This window comes from Vicugna pacos, chromosome 11 (assembly GCF_048564905.1).
Source record: "Vicugna pacos chromosome 11, VicPac4, whole genome shotgun sequence".
NCBI classification, from domain to species: Eukaryota; Metazoa; Chordata; class Mammalia; order Artiodactyla; family Camelidae; genus Vicugna; species Vicugna pacos.
In genome coordinates, this window is record NC_132997.1 from 72,562,099 (window position 1) to 72,585,413 (window position 23,315).

The 23,315-nt window shown below is 36.8% G+C and overlaps 1 protein-coding gene across 6 annotated transcripts in view; it reads right to left on the bottom strand.

Annotated features, from left to right (window-relative positions):
- Positions 1-23,315, bottom strand: part of LOC140699370 (cytochrome P450 2C21-like) — a 95,549-nt gene that overhangs the window by 20,567 nt on the left and 51,667 nt on the right. For 5 of the 6 annotated variants that reach the window (XM_072971659.1, XM_072971655.1, XM_072971656.1 and 2 more), the window contains one exon: positions 2,730-2,829. In XM_072971659.1, coding sequence (XP_072827760.1) covers positions 2,730-2,738 — 9 coding nt within the window. In that variant the 5' untranslated portion in view covers positions 2,739-2,829. Of the gene's footprint in view, positions 1-2,729; positions 2,830-3,576; positions 3,657-23,315 lie in introns of those variants that run through there. The other variant, XM_072971658.1, reaches the window with a different exon arrangement.

Here is a 23,315-nt window from a genome sequence, read left to right on the forward strand (position 1 = left end):
TTGAGGGAATTTTCTTCCTCTTGCCCCCATGCAGACTATAACCATCCCTCATTATCCATTCTCCACATCTTTTTAGCACCAGGGACCTTTAAGTTTTAATAATACAGAAGAACGTAGTCACAGACACTTCCCAGCTTCCTCCTGTGGCAGTGTGACTAAATTTCCATGAACTGACGTTAACAGAAGTCATGTGTGCAAATCCTACACTTGCATAAATTGTAGTTCATGCCCTTCATTTCTCTTTCAACATCTGTGTTGAAATGACAGCATGGAGATGACTCCGCTATGACTATACGATGAGAACAATAGCTGAGGAGCAAAGAATGTAAGCTACAAGACTCAGGAAATACTGGCTCTCTGAATGACCTCACAGAGGAGAGGCAGCCCACCAGCACTTACCTCTCTGTCATTATGGGAAATAGAAATAAGCTCCTGCCTTCTGTAAGCCATTCTATTATGGGGTCTTTCTGTCATGACAGCTTATTCAGTTTACTAAATGATACAGAACTAACACTCTTTCAACTTGTCCAATATTTGAATCCTCCTGCTGTCTTACAATTCACTCTCCATGAAGCAACCAGGGCGATCTTTTCAGAAGGCAAACGTTAAGTAGCATTGCATTGCTCGTGTGCTAAAGACCAATATTCTTAAAAATCCTTATAAGACCTGTATGTTCTGGCCCCTTGTTTACCTCTCCCATCTCATCTCACACCATGTCTTTATTTTTCACTTTCTATGCTACAACCAGACCCGTTCTCTTTCAGACTCCAACAAGAAATTTCCTTCCAGAATGAAGGAGCCTAGAACAAACATCTACCTGTATTTTATCTGGTTAATGCCTAATTAGCCTTGAGATCTCAGCTTCAACTTCACTTCCTCAGAGAACACTTTGTTGATGACTCCTACCCCTAGTCCTCCAAGCTATGTGGTCCCTTTCTGTTGTGCTCCTGTTACATGGATTGTAATCATACATTTATTTACATGATTGTTTCATAAACACATGCCTACCCTCTAGACTTAAATTCCATAATGTTAAGATCTTCGTTCATTCACCTTTGAAAATCCCCAGCATCTAACATATTTGTCACTGAAAGTAGGTATTCAGTAACTTGTTGAACATATGATATACTCAAGTAACCTGTGCAAAATACTTATTACTCACATTTTCAAGAAATGAAAAATTAAAGCTCAGAGAGATTTCAAAAGTTTGCCCAAGGCTGTGCGTTAACAAGTGAATGAGCTGAGGTGCTGACACAATCTCTTCAAATCCAACGCCCAACACACAGGAAGAAGAGCTTCCAGGGGCAGTGCTCTGGCAACTAGCTGTCTCAGGGAGGTCAGACTTCAGAGATTTAGAGAGCAATTGCTCTACAAATAGCTAGGAGCAGAACAGCTATTCATTCAATCATCGAGAAAATGTAACAGAAACTGTGAAATTTCCTCAAACTTAAGTTATTTCCTTGACTTCAAATCAATGTGTGCTTTTAGGAAAATTTTACTATTGTCACTCTGTAAATGTGCTTGTTTGTTTGTTTTAAATTGAAAGCAGTTTCATTGCCATTAGAATTCAAAAAGAATAATTACTATAAAGGGTACCTACATCACAATATGGACAGGAAATGCCTACTTTGGCAATTTCAACAATCACCTCATGGATTTCATTCCCTTTTGGCAGTACCTTTAGGTATATACCATTCAAAATCATGTCTGGGTGTCACACAACATGAGCAAGTGGGATTTGTCCCAGGGATGCCAGGATGGTTCAGCATCCACAGCTCAATCAATGTGATTCACCACATTAGCAAATTAAAGGATAGAAATCATATGATCAACTCAATAGATACAGAAAAGCTTTTGACAGCAGTCACAGGGGAAAAAAAAGAAATTAAAAGAACTGAAATTGGAAAGGAGGAAGTAAAACTGTCATTATTTGCAGATGACATTATACTATACATACAAAATTCTAAAGATGCCACCAAAAAACTACTAGAGCTTTCCAATGAATTCGGTAAAGTTACACGATATAAAGTGAACATACAGAAATGTGTTGCATTCTGCACACTAACGACAAACTATCAGAAAGAGAAATTGAGAAAACAATCCCACTTACCATCACATTAGAAAGAATACAATACCTAGAAATAACCTAAGGAAGTAAAAGACTTGTACTCAGAAAACTACAGGACATTGATGAAAGAAATTTCAGGAAACACAAACAGGTGGCGAGACATAGCATGCTCATGGGTTCGGAGAATTAATATTGATTAAAGACCTTGCTACCTAAGGCAATCAACAGATTTAGTGCAATTCCTATCAAAATACCGGTGGAATTTTTCACATAGTAAGAGCAAAAATTGTAAAATCTGTATGGAAACACAAAAGACCTCCAACAGCCAAAGCTATCTTAAGAAGACTAGAGCTGGAGGTAACACGCTCCTAGATTTCGGAACATAGCATATATTTTATAATAGCTTTAGCCAGAGTATAATCTATAAAAATTTTGAATGACATTATACACATGAAACTAACAGAAAATTGTACAACTATACCTTAATTTTAAAAAATGTATACATTTATAGATAAAATCACGTCCAAATGTCCAATGGGCACTACCCTGTAAAACCACTTTATGAAAATATGGTATCTGGGACCATGAAGTCTAGAACAAGATACGGGGCTGTCTTATTTACTCACTGCAAATAACTGAAAGAAAAATGAGTCATACATACCTTGCTCATGGATTTGGTGACATCCTTAATGTTTATCTGTAGAATATTCCCAATGATGGGGAGAGGGGTAGGGCCAGGTGGCAGCTTCCCTTTGGCATAGCTTTGGTTCCATAGGAAAAGAAAAATCAAAAAAGAAAGACAAGTTTGTCCACACATGACTCATGAGTTTGGCTAGAACTAATCATATGGCCCCATTCAGCCACAAGAGGTTTATTAAGTGCTCCTGGTAGAAGGACAGCTGGATATATTAGCCAACAACTCTAATGACTACCACAATTTCTCTCACCAAAATTAAGTGAAAGTAAAATGACTTACTTCTAGCTAAAACAAATTCCTTAAATATTAATGATTCATATATGTGATCAAATACACAAACATTTGTATAATAAATATATGAAATAAATATATATATTAAATATATTAAGTAAAAATGTGAATAAAATATGGAAATAAAAATATTTACAATTAAAAAAAAAAAAGAAAGAAAGACAAATCACCAGGACTATCAAGAGATCCATTGATGTGGTTTATGTAAGTGCAACGGAAAGCTTAGAATCCAAAGACTTTTTAAATAGTAGGTGCAAACTCATCAGCAAACATGCAGTAAGTCTTTGAACCCTTGAGTAAATATTGTTTATCATCAGTGCACTTTGGCCTACCAGCAGACACATAAATAAAAACACTCATCTTGGTGTTAATAAATATCCAAGTTTTCAACGGGAATCCCAACTAAAAAACAACTCACTTCTTCAGCGATGGCCATATTTTAGTAATGAAATTCAAAGCTATCAAATTTCAAAGGGTTGGAATTAATGATCACAACAAATGTTGAAAGAGTATCTCTTACGTCAACGTTCATCCTCTTATGAGCAGAAGAAGCACTCTCTTAGTGCCTTTTCTCAGAAGATCCAGGGAAAGGCCACACTTCAAAACAGAAGGAAGGAGGCAGGATAAAAAAGAAAGATATAGGGAGTTGGTCTTATCTTAGAGAAGAGTAGATATCCCAACATGCTTGCAGAACCCTTTTCTATACGTCAGGAGTTCTGACACCACCTACTCCCAAAGTGGGTGCAGGTCAACAGGCAGTAGACAGAAGACAGGAGTAACAGATCTTGAGGATTCCTCAAGTCAAGGAAAGAAATCACTCAAAGACATCAGTGGAAAGCCCCTTGGCTGCACATCGCCCACCACCCTCCTTACTTATACATTTCCAGTGAGGATCATATATCAGAGCATACATTGCCTGTTCACTCTTGGGAGAGGAAATACACTCCAGCATTCAATACTGTAAACATTTTTAAGTGTCTAGAAACTCACAGATACGAATGAAACTTCAAGACTCAGAAGATATTTGAGGAACTCCAACAGCACAACAAATATCAAACTTAAAAATCAGAAAACTAATCCCTAAAGACTTTAGTGAAAACAGAAAAAATTCTAAAATAAATATATCATCAAATTAATTTAGCCATATGAAAAGAAAAACTTCTTAGAAAACTTACTAGAGATTCTCATTAAGTGTCTGATTGCAAAAATGCTTTTTAAAAAACCTAAAATGATATACTTTTCCTTTTAGTAGAGGAAAAGCAAAATGAAAGGAAGAAACCTTGATCTATCCAACCAAGGACAATATAAAATGAGGTCTATGAAATGTAAGATAAAAACATCACTTTCATCAAAGATTGCATGGTTATTTAAAAGAAGCTTCCAGAATACACTGCCTGGTGACCAGTATGGACCACATAAATATGAAGACTACAAGCTAATTCCATGTATAAAAAGTTAAGTGCAAAATAACAATGATGAAAATTACAAAGTTCAGTGATATGGACAATAGTTCTAAAATGTCCTTCATTGATAGCAAGCACATCAATGACACTTATTTTGGATAAATTTGGATACTTATGTTGGATAACATTTAATTAACCTGATAAATTTAACTAACAATTTAAAAAAATATTTAAGTACCCTACCTTCATAGCATGGCTGCATCAATATATAACTAGCATATTACACCACAAGAGTGACTGAAGAAATATTTCAGTGGCTATTCTGTGCCAGATATTTTATACCCTGTTAGCTCAGCTGATCTTCAGAAGATGCTTTGAACAAAAATGTTTCAGCTGAAGACTCCGACTCTAGTTTATTAATTTGTGAACTCTGCATTGGAAAGTATTTCAATTCAATTATATTCCACAACATTTGCTGAGTAATGATTATGTATCTCACAATCTTATTTTTTTAAATTGAAGTATGGCAGTTTACAATGTTGTGTCAATTTCTGGTGTACAGCAAAACTGTTCAGTCATACATATACATACACATATTTGTTTTCATCTTCTTTTTCATTATAGGTTACTACAAGATATTGAACATATTTCCCTGTGCTATACAGTATAAGCTTGCTGTTTATGTATTTTATATATAGTAGTTAGTATCTGCGAATCTCGAGCTCCCAGTTTATCCCTTCCCACCCCTTCCTCCTGGTAACCATAAGTTTGTTTTCTATGTCTGTGAATCTGTTTCTGTTTTGTAAATAAGTTCGTCTGTCTTTTTTTTAGATTCCACATATAAGTGACATCATATGGTATTTTTCTTTCTCTTTCTGGCTTACTTAATTTAGAATGACAATCGACAGGGAGGGTGGGGGAAGGTATAGCTCAGTGGTAGAGTGCATACCTAGCATGCATGAGGTCCTGGGTTCAATCCCCAGTACTGCCACTAAAGAAAGAAAGAAATAACCCTACTTACCGTCCACTAAAAAAAAAAAAAAAAAAAAAAAAGAGGGAATAACAATCTCCAGGTCCATCCATATTGCCGCAAATGGCACTACTTAATCCTTTTAATCGCTGAGTAGTATTCTGTTCTATAAATATACCACACTTTCTTTATTCTGTCACCTGTCGATGGACATTTAGGTTCCTTCTATGCCTTGGTCGTTGTAAACAGGGCTGCTGTGAACACTGGGGTGTGTGTCTCTTTTTGAATTCAGCTTGCCTCTGGATATATTCATAGGAGCTGCATTGCTGGATCATATGGTAAGTCTATTTTTAGTCTTTTGAGGACTCTCCATACTGTTTTCCATAACAGCTGCACCAAACTACATTCCTGCCAACAGCTCTGCTTCATTCCTGTGTGAGGAAACGTAGATCATATGGATTCTTCAGTGATGCTGTCTTCAGATCCCTCTCTTCTGGGTCATGGTTCACCTGTTTCCCATCAATCTCTCCTGAGAATGCCTCCTCTCATCCCTCCTCTCTTCACTGTGTAGTATCACTGCAGAAGTGTATTTGCTGTTCCTCAGACTCTGTAACATCTGTATTGGAAACCACACATGCCAGTACTACTCGACTACTGAGTGGTACTATAGTACTACTAGACATAGTACTACACACTCAGTACAAAATAGAACAGAATGAGTAGATTATGCCAATGCAAGCCATTTCTCCTCTGTATATTCTTAATAAAAATCATAATTTGATGAGCCATTTCTCATACTTTCCTTCTTTTGTGCATATTACAGTCAAGAAAGGAAAGAAAAAATTCTAAGGGGTCACTTGGTCCCCATAATGATATGCACAGAGACGGACAAGGAAATGAGAATAGAAAAGCTCACTTGGCTTCACGTCATCTAGAGTTCCTTGAGGTTATGATTTGAAAGTGAAGGAAATTGTTTTCAGGAGCAACTTCACCCTGTAAGGAAATACTGAGGTCACTGACAGTGACGAATTAAACTCATAGTAAACCACAGAAATGTATAAATGAAAATCAGAACAGAAATGAATGAAATTGTATACAGGAAATCACTTGAAAAGAAAATAATGAAACCAAATCTGGTTCTTTGAAAAGTTCAAAGGAATGGATAAACCCATAGCCAGGCTACCCCCTAAAAAGTAAGAAGACACAAATTACACAGGCTGTAACTAAGAGGGGGGCCACCTCTTTAATGCCATAGACATTACAAGGATAATAAAGGAATAGTATTAACAACTCTATATCCACCAATTTCATAACTTAATTGAAACGGACATTTCCGTAAGAACACGGTCTCACGAGAAGGAGTAACATCAGTAACATGGCACGATAGGAAGCTCTGAACTCTCCTTCCCTCAGTGGACACAGTGATGCAAAGAAACACATGAAAAGTTTCCTTGTCAAAAATACAGAGAGTATTTGAAAGACTTCTGTACCCTTAGTGAATGTTAATCCAGCCACATCAAAGCCAGAAAGAAGAGCAGAGGCACATTCTCAACGTAACTACCCACCCCAGCAAAGGGCCAAATATTGAGGAGGAACTCCCAACTCCCAGATTTTCCCTGAGGAGCAAATCAGTTGACAAGTACCTTTGGCATTCCAAATTTTCACGACTTTTGGGAGGAGTTTCATGAGGAACCGCCTTCTGTCTTACTTGTTTTGGATCATTGACAGGACTCAGCATACTCTAGACACCTGGAGATGACTAGAACAAAAACTAGCTTGCAAGTTTGAAAGACCTTCAGAACTTTTAGCTAAGCATCTGGTGGGGTTCGTCTCCTGCAAGAGACTAGTCAGTGAATACTGAGAGAAGTGACTGTCTAATGTGTAGACAGCAATGCAGAGTGTCAAGGAAAATGAAGAAACGGGAGATATATGATTAATCTGAAAGATAACTCAAAATATCACTGGGGTCAGGAGAACAATGAAAAATGATGTAGCATTTCAACAAAAAGACATACAATTTAAATGTCTCAAACAGAAATAGAGCTAAAGAATACAATAATTGAACTGAAAAGTCATCAGAGTGTTCACGACCGACTAGATCAATAAGAAAGGATCAGCGAACTAAAACATACATCACTGGAAATTATTCAGTCAGGGAACAAAAAAGGGGAGAGAAAGAAAAGAAGCTGAAGAGACATGAAGGGGACCAATATATGCAGTACAGGAATACTAAAAGGGAAGAGAGAAAGAGAAGAGACTAGAAAGCTTGGAAATAGCAATGGAAGAAAGCTTCCCAAATCTGGGGAAGGAAATGGACAAAAAAATCCTCATGTATAAAGAACTCCAAATCAAAGAAAACAAACAAACAAAAAATCCACACCGAGACACACTATAAACAAGTTGACAAAACTCAACGACAACAAGAATTTTGAAAGCAGCAAGGGAAAGACATGTGTCACAAACAATGGAACCCCTCAATACTGTCGGCAGATTTTTAAGCAGAAACTTTGCAGAAGAAAAGAGAATGAGAAAATATACTCAAAGTTCTGAACGAAAAACCCACCAACCGAGAACCTAAACTCATCAAAACCTTCTTTCAAAAATGAAGGAGCGGTAAAATTTCCACAAACAAACAAAACAAACTATTTCTCATCACTTGAACTGCCTCACAGGAAATGCTAAAGGGAGTTCTTCAACCTGAAGTGAAAGCACAATAAACATGATAGTATAAGAAGGAACAAAACTCTTTTGTAGAGGAAAACACCATATAGAAAATACAGAATACTATATTGCTGTGATGGGGGTACAAAAATGACATTTCTAGTATAAAAGTTAAACAACAGTATTAAAATAAAGTATAAGTAAAAATATATTAACAGACAGTGTAAAATATATGTAAATTGTGACATTAATCACATAAACTGGGGGGTATTAAAAGTGTAGAGATTTGCAGGTGATTAAAGTTGTTATCAGCTTAAACTAGACTGTTACAAGATATTTTACATAAGCCCTATAGTATACAGTAACCACAAAAAACCTGTAGATGTTACATAAAGAAAAAAAATAAAGGAACCAAACTATACAAAAAAGAAGGAAAAAACAAAGAAGACAACGGGATAGGAAAACAGGAACAAAAAACTGTAAGACAAACATAAAACAATGAACAAAAATGACAATAGTAAGTCAGTTCTTATCAATAGTTACTTTGAATGTGAACAGATTAAACTCGCCAGTCAAAGACTTAGAATCACTAGATGGATTTAAATAAGAATATCCAACTCTGTGCTCTCTAAAAGAATCTCACTTCAGATTTAAGGACACACAGAGGCTGAAAGCATATGGATGGAAAAAGGTACCTCAAGCAAATGGTAGACGCAAGAGAGGGATCACTATACTTAGACAAAATAGACTTTAGGTCAAAAATTGTTATGAGAGACAGGAAGGATGCGATACAGTCATAAAGGGAGCAACCCACCATGATTATATAACAACTATACATATATATACCCAACGCCAGAGCACATAAATATATAAAATTGACATTGACAAAATGGTCAATTAATCTTCGACACAGGAGCCAAGAATATACAGTGGAGAAAAGACAGCCTCTTGAGCAAGTGGTGCTGGGAAAGCAGGACAGCCGCATGTAAATCAGTGAACATAAAACACTCCAGAACACAATGTACAGAGATAAATTCAAAATGATTTAAAGACTTAAGCATAAGATAATACCTTATAAAACTCCTAGAAGAAAACACAGGGAAAACATTCTGTGATATAAATCTCAGCAGTGTTCTCCTAGAGCAGTCAACCCAGGCAATAGAAATAAAAGCAAAAATAAACAAATGGGGTCTCATTAAACTTACAAGCTTTTACGCAGCAAACTAGAAACAAAACAAAAAAACAACCTACAGAATAGGAGAAAATATTTGCAAGCGATGCAACTAACGAGGGCTTAATTTCTAAAATGTACAAACACCTTGTACTACTTAATAACAAGAACAACAACCCAGTCAAAAACTAGGTAGAAGACCTAAACAAACATCTCTCCAATTAAGATATAAATGGCCAATAAGCATAGGTCAATATGCTCAATATCGCTAATTATCAGAGAAATGCAAATCAAAACTACAATGAGGTATCACCGCACATCAGTCAGAATGACCATCATTAAAAAGTCCACAAGCAATAAAAGCTGGAGAGGGTGTGGAGAAAAAGGAATGTGGCAGGAAGGTAGTTTGGTGCAGCCATTAACAAAAAAATAGAGATTTCTTAAAAAGTGAAAAATAGAGTTGTCACATGATCCAGCAATCCCACTCCTGTTCATATAATCACAGGAAACTCTAATTTGAAAAGATACATGCACTCCAATGTTCACTGCAGCACTGCTGACAATAGCCGAGACACAGAAGCAACGTAAATGTCCATCAACAGATGACTAGATAAAGAGGTTGTGGCATATGTATACAATGGACTACTACTCAGCCATAAAAAAGAATGAAATAATGCCATTTGCAGCAGCATGGATGGATATGCAGATTGTCATACTAAGTGAAGTAAGTCAGAAAGAGAAAAAAAAATGCCACATAACATCACTTACATGTGGAATCTTAAAAATGGACATCAATGAACTTATTTACAAAACAGAAACAGACTCACAGACATAGAAAATAAAACATCATGGTTTCCAGGGGACAAGAAGGGTGGTGGTGGAGGGGTAAGTTGGGAGTTCAGGATTTGCAGATACTAACTACTACATAAAAAATAGATACACAACAGGTCTTACTGTGTATCACAGGGAACTATATTCAATACCTCGTAATGAAAATTCAGTACTTTGTAATAGCTTCTGATGAAAAAGGAATGTATATAATGAAATATCCCTTTTCGTATACTAAGTGAATCATGCTGCTGTATATCAGAAACTAACACAATATTGTAAACTGACTATACTTCAATTAAAAAAAAGAAAGAGAGAACACTTTCAAATTCACTTTATGAGGCCTGCAATTTTGTGATACCAAAGCCAGACAGAGACACCACAAGAAAGAAGAGTTCACGTCAATATACCTTATGATGACATATGCAAAAATCCTCAGTAAAATACTAGCATAACAAACTCAACGGCACATTAGAAGTATCATACGTTATGGCTACGTGGCATTTATTCCTCTGACGCAGGGATGGTTCAACATGTAAAATTCAAACAATGTGATACACTACATTAGCACAACGAAGCATAAAAATCACATGATCATCTGAATAGGTGAAGAAAAAGCATTTGATCACATTCAACATGCTTTCATTATGAAAACACGCAATAAACCAGGAATGATAAAGGCTATATGAAAACTGAGAGATAACATCATAGAGGTTAAAAACTGGATGCTCTCTAAGAACAGGATCATGGAAGGATCACACAGCTGATGTCCAACATCACACTAGAAGTCCTTGCTAAGAAAGTAGGCAATAAAAGGAAGTGAAAGGCATTCAAATCAGAAGCAAGAACTAAAATTATATCTCTTCAGAGATGACATGGTATTATACACAAAAAATCGTGAAGATTCTACACCTAAAAACCCATTGGAACTAATAAATAAATTAATTTAGTAAACTTTCAGGACATAAAGTCAACTTGCAAAAATCAGTTGCATTTCTATGCACTGACAATAAACAATGTGTAATGAAAATTAGAAACACAATTATCATTTATAGCAGCATGAAAAATATTGATATGGTAGAAATAACTAAGGAAATGAAAAGCTTGTACACTGAATAACACACAACATTGCTGAAAGAAATTCTGAGACGCAAAGAAATGGAAAGATATTTCAAGTTCACAGATTTGAAGAATTAATACTGTTAAAAGGTCCATACTACACAAAGCCATCTGCATGTGCAATGCAGTACCTATCAAAATACTAAAAATTTTTTACAGAAATAAAAACAAACAATCTCAAAATTCATAAGGAACCACAAGGTTCCAAATAGCCAATGCAATCTCAAAAAAGAAGGACAAATCTGGAGGCTTCACGCATCCTGATCTCAAAATATATTACAAAGCTATAGGAATTAAAACCTAACTGGTGACTATATTCAATAGCTTCTAATAACCTTTGATGAAAAACAAGATGAAACAGAATATATGTATGTATATGCATGACTGGGACATTGTGCTGCACACCAGAAACTGACATATACTAACTGACTGTACTTCCATTAAAAAAAACACAAACCTTATTAGACTGACATAAAAATAGACACATAGAATAATGGAACAGTTTAGAGAACCCAGAAATAAATCCAAGCTTACAGAGTCACCTAACCTTTCACAAGTATGCCAAGACTACACAATGGGCAAAGAAGAGTCTCTTCTACAAATAATCCTGGAAAAATAGATATCTATGTGTAGAACAATGAAATTGGACCTTATGGTACACCAGACACAAAAGGCAACTAAAAATGGGTTCAAGACTAAATGTAAGACCTGAAACGATAAACTTTCTCAAGAAAACATACAGTATAAGATTCATGACAGTTTTGACTATGATTCCATGGATATGACACTAAAAGCACAGGCAGCAAAAGCAAACTTAGACAAGTGGGACTATATAAAAACAAAAAGCTACACAAAAACAAACAATCAATAAGGTTAAAAGGCAACATATAGAATGGGAGAAAATATCTGCAAGTCCTATCTGATAAGAGGTTAATTTCCAACATATACAGAAACTCTTACAACTCAATAGCAAAGGATGAATCCAATTTAAAAACAGCCAAAGGACTAGAAGAATCATATATCCAAAGAAAAAAATAGCAATGGCAAACAAGTATATGAAAAGGTGCTCGACATCACTGATCATCAGAGCAATGTAAATCTAAAACACCATGACATAGCTCCTTACACCTGTTAGGCTGGATATTATAAAAAGAAAGAAAACAAGCGTTGCAAGGATGTGAAGAAACTGAAACTTATGTATGCTGTTCATGGGAATGCAAAATGGTGCAGCTTGTATGGAAGACAGAATAGAGTTGCATCAAAAAGCTAAAAATAGAGTTACCATGTAACCTAGAAATCCCACTTTTGACTATTTAACAAAATAATTGAAATTAGGATATTCAGGAGATATTACACTTTTATATTTGAGTTGGCATTATTCAATATAGACAAGACGTAGAGAATCCTAACTGTTCCACCAATGGATAAATGGGGAAAATGTGGTATTTAACAAATGAGTATGTATGCAAAACAGAAACAGATTCACAGATTCCCAGATTCCCAGATTCACAGATTCACAGATTCACAGACCTGTTAAAAAAATTAGTGGTTACCAGTGGGGACAGGGAATGTGGGATGGGTAAATTAGGAGAATGGGGTTAAGAGATACAAACTAAGATTATAAAATAATAAGCAACAAGCATATATTTTGTAGCAAAGGGAATTACAGCCATTATCTTGTAATAACGTTTAACATAGTATAATCTCTAAAAATACTGGATCACTATGTTGTACACATGAAGCTAATAAAATAATGTAAATCTACATTTTAATGAAAAAATCCTTTAACATTTCAAAAATAAGACAAAAGAAAGAACAATGGGGAAATGTAATATACACATAGAATGGAATCTTATTCAACCTTAAAAAATTAGGTATTGATGTAGTATGTTACAACATGGATGAACGTTGAGATATTATCCTAAGTCAACTTAAGCCAGTTACAGAATACAAATACTGCATGATTCCATGTATATGGGGTATCCAAAATAATTAAATTCTTAGGTTAAAAGAATTAAATGGTGGTTGCTAGAGGCTGGAGAGTAAGGGAAAGGGTCAGTTGCTAATCAGTGGGTATATAAAAGCTATATATGACAAACCTACAGCCAGCATAGTTGTCAACAGTGAAAACCTCAAAACCTTCGCACAAAAATCTGGGACATGGCTGCCACTATCATCACTCCAATTCAACATAGTCTTGGAAGTCCTAGTCATGGCAATCAGGCAAGAGAGAGAAATAAAAGGGATCCAAGTTGGAAAAGAAGAGGTAAAAGTGTCAACATATGCAGATGACATGATACTATGTATAGAAAACCCTAAAAGGTCCACACAAAAACTACTAGAACTAATCGAAGAATACAGGAAGGTAGTAGGTTACAAGATTAACGCTCAAAAATCAGTTGCATTTGTTTACACTAACGATGAAATCAACAGAAAAAGAAAGTAAAGAAACAATCCCCTTTAAAATAGCACCCAAAGTAATAAAATACCTAGGAGTAAACCTAGCCAAAGAAATGAAAGACTTATACATGGAAAACTATAAAACACTGACTAAGGAAATTAAAGAAGTCTTAAAAAAATGGAAAGATATCCCATGCTCCTGGATTGGAAGAATCAATATTGTTAAAATGGTCATACTGCCCAAGAAAATCTACAGGTTTAATGCAATCCCTATCAAATTACGCAGGACATATCTCACAGAACTAGAACAAATCATAATAAAATTTATACAGAACCACAAAAGACATAGGATTGCCAAAGCATTATTGAATAAACAGAAAGAGGCTAGAGGAATAACTCTCCCAGACTTCAGACAATACTATACAGCTACAGTAATCAAAACAGCATGGTATTGGTACAAAAACACACATATTGACCAGTGGAACAGAACAGAGAGCCCAAAAATGAACCCACAAACTTCTCGTCAACTAATCTTCGACAAAGGAAGCAAGAATATACAATGGAATAAAGACAGTCTCATCAGCAAATGGTGTTGGGAAAACTGGACAGCAGCATGTAAAGCAATGAAGCTAGAACACTCCCTTACACAACACACAAAAATACACTCAAAATGGATCAAAGACTTAAACATAAGACAAGATACAATAAACCTCCTAGAAGAAAATACAGGCAAAATATTATCTCACATACATCTCAAACTGTTCTCGTAGAACAGTCTACCCAAGCAATAGAAATAAAAGCAAGAATAAACAAATGGGACCTAATGAAAATTATAAGCTTTTGCACAACAAAGGAAACCATAAGTAAAACAAAATGACAACCTACGGAATGGGAGAAAATTTTTGCAAATGATGAAACCAACAAAGGCTTGATCTCCAGAATATATAAGCAGCTCAAATGACTTAATAAGGGAAAAAACAAACAACCCAATTCAAAAATGAGCAGAAGACTTAAACAGGCAATTTTCCAAGGAAGAAATACAAATGATCAATAGGCACATGAAAAAATGTTGAATATCACTAATTGTCAGAGATATGCAAATCAAAAGTACAATGAGGTATCACCTCATACCAGTCAGAATGGCCATTATGCAAAACTCCACAAATGACAAATGCTGGAGAGGCTGTGGAGAAAAGGGAACCCTCCTACACTGCTGGTGGGAATGCAGGTTGGTACAGCCTTGTGGAATACAGTATGGAGATTCCTCAAAGACTAGGAATAGACCTACCGTATGACCCAGGAATCCCGCTCCTGGGCATATATCCAGAAGGAACCCTACTTCAAAAAGACACCTGCACCCCAATGTTCTTAGCAGCACTATTTACAATAGCCAAGACATGGAAAAAGCCTAAATGTTCATTGACAGATGACTGGATAAAGAAGATGTGGTATATTTATACAATGGAATACTATTCAGCCATAAAACACGACAACATAATGTCATTTGCAGCAACATGGATGTCCCTGGAGAACATCATTCTAAGTGAAGTAAGCCAGAAAGAGAAAGAAAAATAATTTATGAGACTGCACATATGTGGGGTCTAAATAAAAAACAACATAAATACAAAACAGAAACAGACTCAGACATAGAATACAAACTTGTGGTTCTCAAGGGGGCAGGGGATGGGAAGGGACAGACTGGGATTTTAAAATTTAGAATAGACAAACAAGATTATACCATATAGCACAGGAAATATATGCAAGATCTTATGGTAGCTCACAGCTAAAAAAAATCTGACAATGTGCTCTACACTGGAATTTGACACAACATTGTAAAATGAGTATAACTCAAAAAAAAGTTAAATAAAATATATAAAAAATAAAAACTATAAGGTAATCTACCATAAACTAAAAAAAAACAAACAAACAAGAATACAAGAAAATTCAGATAGATGGTTCAATGATGTCAAGGAAAGAAGACATGACTAAAATGAGTTCTTTTATCAAAGACATAAAAATTATTTTTAAAAAATAGAGGGGAGAGATCACAGTGGAATGGGAGGACATGGAGCTCACCTCCTCTCACAAATACATCAAAAATACATCAAATGTGGAATGATTATCACAGAATACCTACTGAACAGTGGCAGAAGATCTCATACAAAAAAAGCCACTAGAAAGATTCCCACATAATGCGGCAGGACCAAAGATTAAAAAGAAAAAAGTAATCATAATGGGACCTGCACACCTTTGAGGGAGCTGTGAAAAAGGAAAGGTTCTCTCCTCCTAGGAACCCCGTCACGAGCTGCGAGATCAGCTGAGACAGACAGGGAGTTTCAGAGGCTCAGAGGAGAGTGCAGTCCTGGCCACCTTGTTGCAAATCCCAGCTCAAGCCATGGGTCCACTGGGGTGCGAGGAGGCTGGGTACTGAAAATCGAGCTTCAGCTGACAGATACAGGGAGAGGACTGGGGCTGGCTGCACATAGACAGGGAAGGGACTGGAGTGCAGGCTAGGCCACGACCTGGGGCATATGCAGAACGGAGCCAGGGTCCACAGTAGAAGTCCATTGTTAACAGGCACTCGAAGGGAGGGGTGAAGCCCCACATGGCAGCCTCATTCCTGGTGTGCTCACAGTGGGCACAGCTCTGCCTCTAGGAGCTCTGGGAGTGGCAAGCCCTGGTGGACTGCCCACACCTGGAGGCAGGGTTGAAATATGAGCCAATCCCCGGGCTTTGCAACTTCTGCAGATTTACACAACTGTTGGCTTTCTAAACCCAGTGCCTGCAAGACATCCCAGCGAATTACTGGTGCTCCTGTAGCTGTCAGGGGTTGGGGGGGGGGTCCAGCGTTAGCACCTGTTGGCTTTGTGGGCCTGTGCACAAAGAGGTGAAGCCGGGGTCTGGGCTGATTCTATAACTCGTGGGTCCAGGTCCAGGTATTGCAGCAGGTTGTCCTGTCTGACTTCAGTGGATCTTTGCCAGCAGATTTGTGTCCATGGCCTTGTGAGCACAGCACCTGAGGGATACCTGGGCAGATTGCCTGCATTCCTGTGGCTGAGGCAGGGCCAAGGGCAGTGCCAATGACAGTGTACTTTCTGAGTCTACACAAGGACAGGTGACTTCACACCACAGAGTGCACTTCCTGGTGGACAGCTCCTGTGGAGGACTATCCAATGGCTCCTCTCCCAGCAGGAGCACTCCCGTCCTGCCTACTTCACCCCATACCTCAGAGCCAGATCTGGGAGCTTCTACTCTGACAACTGCAGAGCAGACTCTGCTCCTAATACAGCTGTGACAACCTCAGAGCAAAGAGGAGGTCCCACTCAACATCCAGTGCAGGCTTTGGTCATAATACCAATCACACTCTCATCAAGGGAATAAGGGACAGCACACACAGAGGAAAGAAGTGGCAAACTTCCGTACTAAAAACAGCTCTCACACCAAAAATATAAGATGCATGCAGGCTACACGGGGATGCTCCAACAGGAAAAGCAGCCCTTCAAGACCACAGTAGGTTACTGTTTCTCTTAAATTCATAGAGTCAGAGAAACAGAAATAAAATTCAGAGGCAGAACCACTCTCAACTAAAAGAACAAGAGAAATCCCCTGAAAGAACAATGAAATAGACCTCTCCAGTCCTCCAGATCTCAAGTTCAAAAAGAAGGTAATAAAAATACTGAAGGAATTAAGAAAGGTTACCGACAGAAATGTACATCACTGTAACAAGCAACCAGAAACAATAAAGAGGAGCCAATCAAAATTAGAAAACTCATTTGCCAAGATGAGTGTTGAACTAAAAACAATAAATAACAAACTAAAGAATGTAGAAGAATGAATACATGATCTGGAAGACAGAATAAAGGAAATCACTCAATCTGAACAGCAGACAGACAAATGAAAAAGAAAAATGCAACATACGAGACCTATGAGGTAATATAAAGTGAGCCAATTTACACATAATAGGGATCCCACAAGGAGAAGAAAGAGAAAAGGAGATCCAAAATATGTTTGAAGAAATTATCACTGAAAATTTCCCAAACATAAAGAAGGAAACAGAAATCCAGGTACAGGAAACACAGAGGGTCCCAAACAAACCCACATCAAAATATACTATAATTAAAATAGCAAAAGTTAAAGATAAAGAGAGGATTTTTTTTATTACAAAAGCAGCAAGAGAAAAAGAGTTACTTATAAGGAAACCCCCATGAGGCTATCAGCTGATTTCTCTACACAAACATTGCAGGCCAGAAGGGAGTGGCAAGATATATTCAAATTCCTGAATGACAAAAAGCTGCGACCTAGGATACTTTATCTAGCAAGACTATCTTTAGAATAGGAGGAGAGATGAAGAATTTCACAGTTTCAGCAAAAATTAAAAGAATTTAGGAATACTAAACCTATGCTAAAGGACAGATTGAAAGGTCTGCTCTAAATAGGAGAGAAGCAAGATGATATTGAAAGGAGAAAACCGTAACTGCAAAAGTGGTAACTACAATCAGTTGCAATAGAATAAACATAAAGATGTGAAAAAGAACACCAAAATTATTAAAGGTGTTAGAGGGGAACAAGAAAATATGATTTTTTTTTGTCATTCCTTTTAGGATGTGTTTGACCTTACATCACCATCAGTTTAAAGCAAATAGACATGGTAAAGGCTTAGCATACCTGAAAAACAAGGGAACCGCAAATCAAAAGCATACAACAGTCACAAAACCCAAAAAGAAACCAAGATACTATGAAAGAAAATGATCAAACCACAGAAAGCAAAACGAAAGAAAGAAACAAAGAGGAAACACCAAATCAACTGGAAAACTAAGTTCAAAATGGCAATAAACATACATTATCAATAAGTACTGTAAACAGTGGCAGAGACTCTGTGTGTGGCAGAAGAGTCTGTGTATGTGTCAGAGAACTATGTACTTTCTGCTTAGTTTTGCTGCAAACCTAAAGTACTCTAAAAATAAATTCTAATAACTAAAAAGAAAACCCTTAAACCACAACTCTAGACAAACTGTACTCTATGACAACGGAGGGCTTAATGTTGATATACACCTGGTCACTTCAACAGCAAGTCGAATGCTGTTGGATGTGAAAAATCACTGAACTGAGAGCAGAAAACCTGGGATTCTAAAATAAGGCCTTGTACTAATGCAGTGAAGAAACACTGTCTCACTGTAACTAGTTGATCATTAGGAAAAATAAAGATTAGACTAACTGATCTCAGAGATTCCTTCTATTTTTAAATTATCTTTGACTCTTTCAGTCTTTAAAAACAAATGAGCTTCAACAGAAGGAGAGTAGAGCAGAGCAGGGACATTCTTTTCTCAAGGAATGCAAGGGTTACTCTAAAGAAAGGGACTAAATATATTTTACCTAATGTGTGGTTCTTTCAGAGTTTAGAGCTCAACAAAATTGTCATTCTAAGTGAAGTAAGCCAGAAGGAGAAAGAAAAATACCATGTGATATCACCCATGTAGAATCTAATAAAAACCAAACCAAACCAAACCAAAACAAAACCGTGATGAATTTCTCTACAAAACAGAAACAGACTTGCCAGACATAGTAAACAACCCTATGGTTACCAGGGGAAAGGGGGTGGAAAGGGATAAATTGGGAGTTCAAGATTTGCAAATATTAACTACTACATATAACATAGATACAAAAACAAATTTCTTCTGTATAGCACATGGAACTATATTCAATACCTTGTAGTAACCTATAATGGAAAAGAATATGAAAATGAATATATGTATGTTTATGTATGACTGAGATATTATGCCGTACACTAGAAACTGACATGTAGTAACTGACTAAACTTCAATTTAAAAAAGGGGCAGTTGCTCTAAAGAAGGGACAGAATTTATTTCACTTAAAATAAGTTAGTGTGGTTGTTTTAAAAGTGTTTAGAGCTGCATGACTTACGCAACAAATTACTGCTTCTCTTTGTCCCAAATAAACGTTCCACTGAGTTTTGAACTCACCTTTAAACTTAAGTTTAAAGGTTTAAAGGTTACAAAACTAAACTTTTCTCACCCCCATTTTAATCAACTGATGCTACAATTATTAACTAAGTCGATATATTTGGAAAGTCACTTACTAGAATGAGTCAGAAAATATTGAATCACAGAACACATTCAGCAGACATGGAGAACCTGGTGAACTCACTGTTTGCTTGGAGGGAAGCACCCATGATTCAGGAAACATGAGTCCCAGTCTCAGCTCTACCACCTGCAGGTACTGTGTCCCTGACATGAGTACTGAATCTCCAAGTCCCAGTTTCCTCAACCCTCCAAATGAAAATAGTTTTACTTAGCAAAAGGTAATTAAGAGACTCCAAAGAGATATTATGGGTGTGAAAATTCTCAGTGCAAAGAAGAATAAAACAGAAACCCATGTAAAAATGAGGAATAAAATATTTTCTATGTATATCTTGACAAAAAAGTTTTTTTCTTTACTAAAAGAGCTTAGAAATAATGGCATGAATCTGGAAGAAATAGGAAGATCTCATCATAGAACACATGTTTTGATGGGAGAAAATATTTGCAAAAGATGAAACTGACAAAGGCTTGATCTCCAGAATATATAAGCAGCTCATATGACTTAATAAGGGAAAAAACAAACAACCCAATCCAAAAATGGGCAGAAGACCTAAACAAGCAATTCTCCAATGAAGACATATGAATTATCAATAGGCACATTAAAAAAATGCCCAATATCACTAATCATGAGAGAAATGCAAATCAAAACTATCATGAGGTATCACCTCATACCAATCAGAATGGCCATTATTCAAAAGTCCACAAATGATAAATGCTGGAGAGGCTGTGGAGACAAGGGAACCCTCCTACACTGCTGGTGGGAATGCAGGTTGGTGCAGACATTGTAAAAAACAGTATGGAGATCCCTCAAAAGACTAGGAATAGACTTACCGTATGACCCAGGAATCCCGCTCCTGGGCATATATCCAGAAGGAACTCAAATTCAAAAAGACACCAGCACCCTCAGTGTTCATAGGAGGACTATTCACAATAGCCAAGTCATGGAAACAGCCTAAATGTCCATCAACAGATGACTGGATAAAGATGCTGTGGTGTATTATACAATGGAATACTATTCAGCCATTAAAAAAGACAACATAATGCCATTTGCAGCAACGTGGATGTCCCTGGAGAATGTCATTCTAAGTGAAGTAAGCCACAAAGACAAAGAAAAATACCATATGCTATCACTCATATGTGGAATCTAAAAGAAAAAAAGAGAAGAAGAAGACAAATGAACTTAAATATAAAACAGGAAGAGACTCATAGACATAGAATACAAACTTGTGGTTGCCAGGGGGAAGGAGGGTGGAAAGTGACAGACTGGGAGCTTGAAATTGTTAGATACTGACAGGTATATATAGAATAGATAAACAAGTTTATACTGTATCACACCAGGAAATATATACAAGAACTTGTGGTAACTCACAGTGAAAAAGAATGTGAAAGAATATATATATATATACATTCATGTATGACTGAAAAATTGTGCTCTACACCACAAATTGACACAACATTGTAAACTCACTATAACTCAATAAAATTTTTAAAGATTGTAAAACTTAAAAAATATTTTTTAAAAGAACACATGTTTTGTAAAGCACTTTGTGATGTATATCATTCCAGTGATAATTTAGATACTCATGACCACTAAATTTCATCTCCTGTTTAGGTCAGCTTGGTGGTTCTGTGCTGTGGGTCTGTTTAATGAAGTCCCTGACTCCCGTCCTCCACTGAATCCAAACCTATTGTTCTGTGTAAAAATCTCCCTACCTTGCTGTTGATGACACACTGAAATGAACATGGATTAACCACAGTTCAGGCTTATAGACGTGGAGTCAGGTGGCCATTGAGGATCTGGTCTCAGGCACGTCTCTGCACCACTAAGAATTTGAACTTTCTTTGACCTGTACCAGACACAAGGACACCACCAGCCATATTCAAAACAACACCTGCCAGCTGCACCCTATAGTCTCAAGGTCTCCCCTGGCAACTATGCAACCATTTTGGACCCAAACCAATCCTTACTTAACAGGAACACTTACTACTTGCCAGCTCCAACTGGTAATCCTTAACAACAACAAAAACTCATATTCTAATTGTAGCCTTGCAGTTCTTGCCTTTATAAGCCTCTCCCATTTTGTAGTCTGGCAAAACACAGTTCACACATTTACAATTCCGTGTCTCTCAGGCTACAGTCCTAACAAATCCCCAAGGAAGTCTCTTCATTTGAATCTAGCCTGCATTTTCTAAAATGTTTTTATTAACACTGTGCCTGCTTTATTCTAGCATTCCTAACAAACTCCAAAAGGCAACAGGAGCAATTGTATCTGGAAGCAACTGGGAGGTGTAAGTCATAGCTTCTGAAAGCTTCCTCACAAAATTCTTAAGATTGGCTCTTCCCTGTTACCCGAACACATTTCACCTCTTCAGTGAAGGAGAAAGGAGAATCCCTATTTATTATTTCTTCTCTTGAGAATTGGTGATGCTTTCATCCTCGAGTCTGGGGACATCTATTTAATATGAAGCTCCTTATTTTGTAAATAGTCAGCAGGATGTATATTCAGAGTAACATGTGTGGAGGGGTTAGAAGACGTTTTCACATATTGAGGTATGGGTAAGTTATTCTCATTCCTACATGATTTGACCTGAACTTTATGTTAACTAGAACAGCCTGTCTTACAGCCTTGGGTTTATCATACATTATACATCTGCTTTCATCACTAAAGAAGACAATGCATTCTCCGAAGTAGAGAATGTCCAGTTTGAAGACAGAGATAAAAGGCCTCCGTTACATGGCACTTATGCTAGTAGTCCTTCAAAGATAAAGTTCCCTTCCCAGCCAACAAGGCCATACTGACTTGTATACATGCTAATCTGTCTCTTTTGATACCTTGAAGGAATGCACCACTGCCATGTTTGATGTATATTCTTTGATCTGACAAGATATAAAACACTGATGAAAACCAAGTCTTTCTGGAACAGTTTCTCAAGGCTACAGAGAGGCAGTCTCCTGGGCTACAGTTCTCACTTTGACTTGGATAAAACTGTCTCCTTTTTCTGATTATAGACTGGTTATTGATTTTTTTTTTCTGTTAACAGCAGTTCAGTTTTGTGTCGCTAAAGTTTTTCTTAACGTAGCTGTGGTAATAAGTGAGTATATCACAACGAGCATCAGAAAACCTCACTTTTATTATTTATGAGCTGTATGACATTGGAAAGCTCTCTTGTTCTCCCAGAATCTTTTTTCCCCATTTAAAAAGCACACAATAGTAACATCTATCTTCCAGTGTTTATTTTTGGGGGGGAAGGCAGAAGATGCCAGTGAAAACGCATGTAACTTTAGTTAGTTAACTACTTTATTTGTGGTTGGTCATTCAAGATGTTTGAATTATGTTAGTGTTAACCAAGAATTCCAAGAACAAAGCCCTAGTTTAAATAAAGAGGTATTTGATTGAGGTTTATTAGGGCTACAGCCCAGGAGACACAGATTAAGAAGCACTTGAACTGTGTTCTGCCAGACCGCAAAGTGGGGGAAGCTCATAAGGGCAAAAATCCACAAGTTACATACATACATTGTTTGTCAAGAATTGGTACTGGCATTAACAAGAAGTAAGGCTACTTGTGTTAAAAAAAAAAAAAAAACTGATTGGGGTTTGAAATGATTCC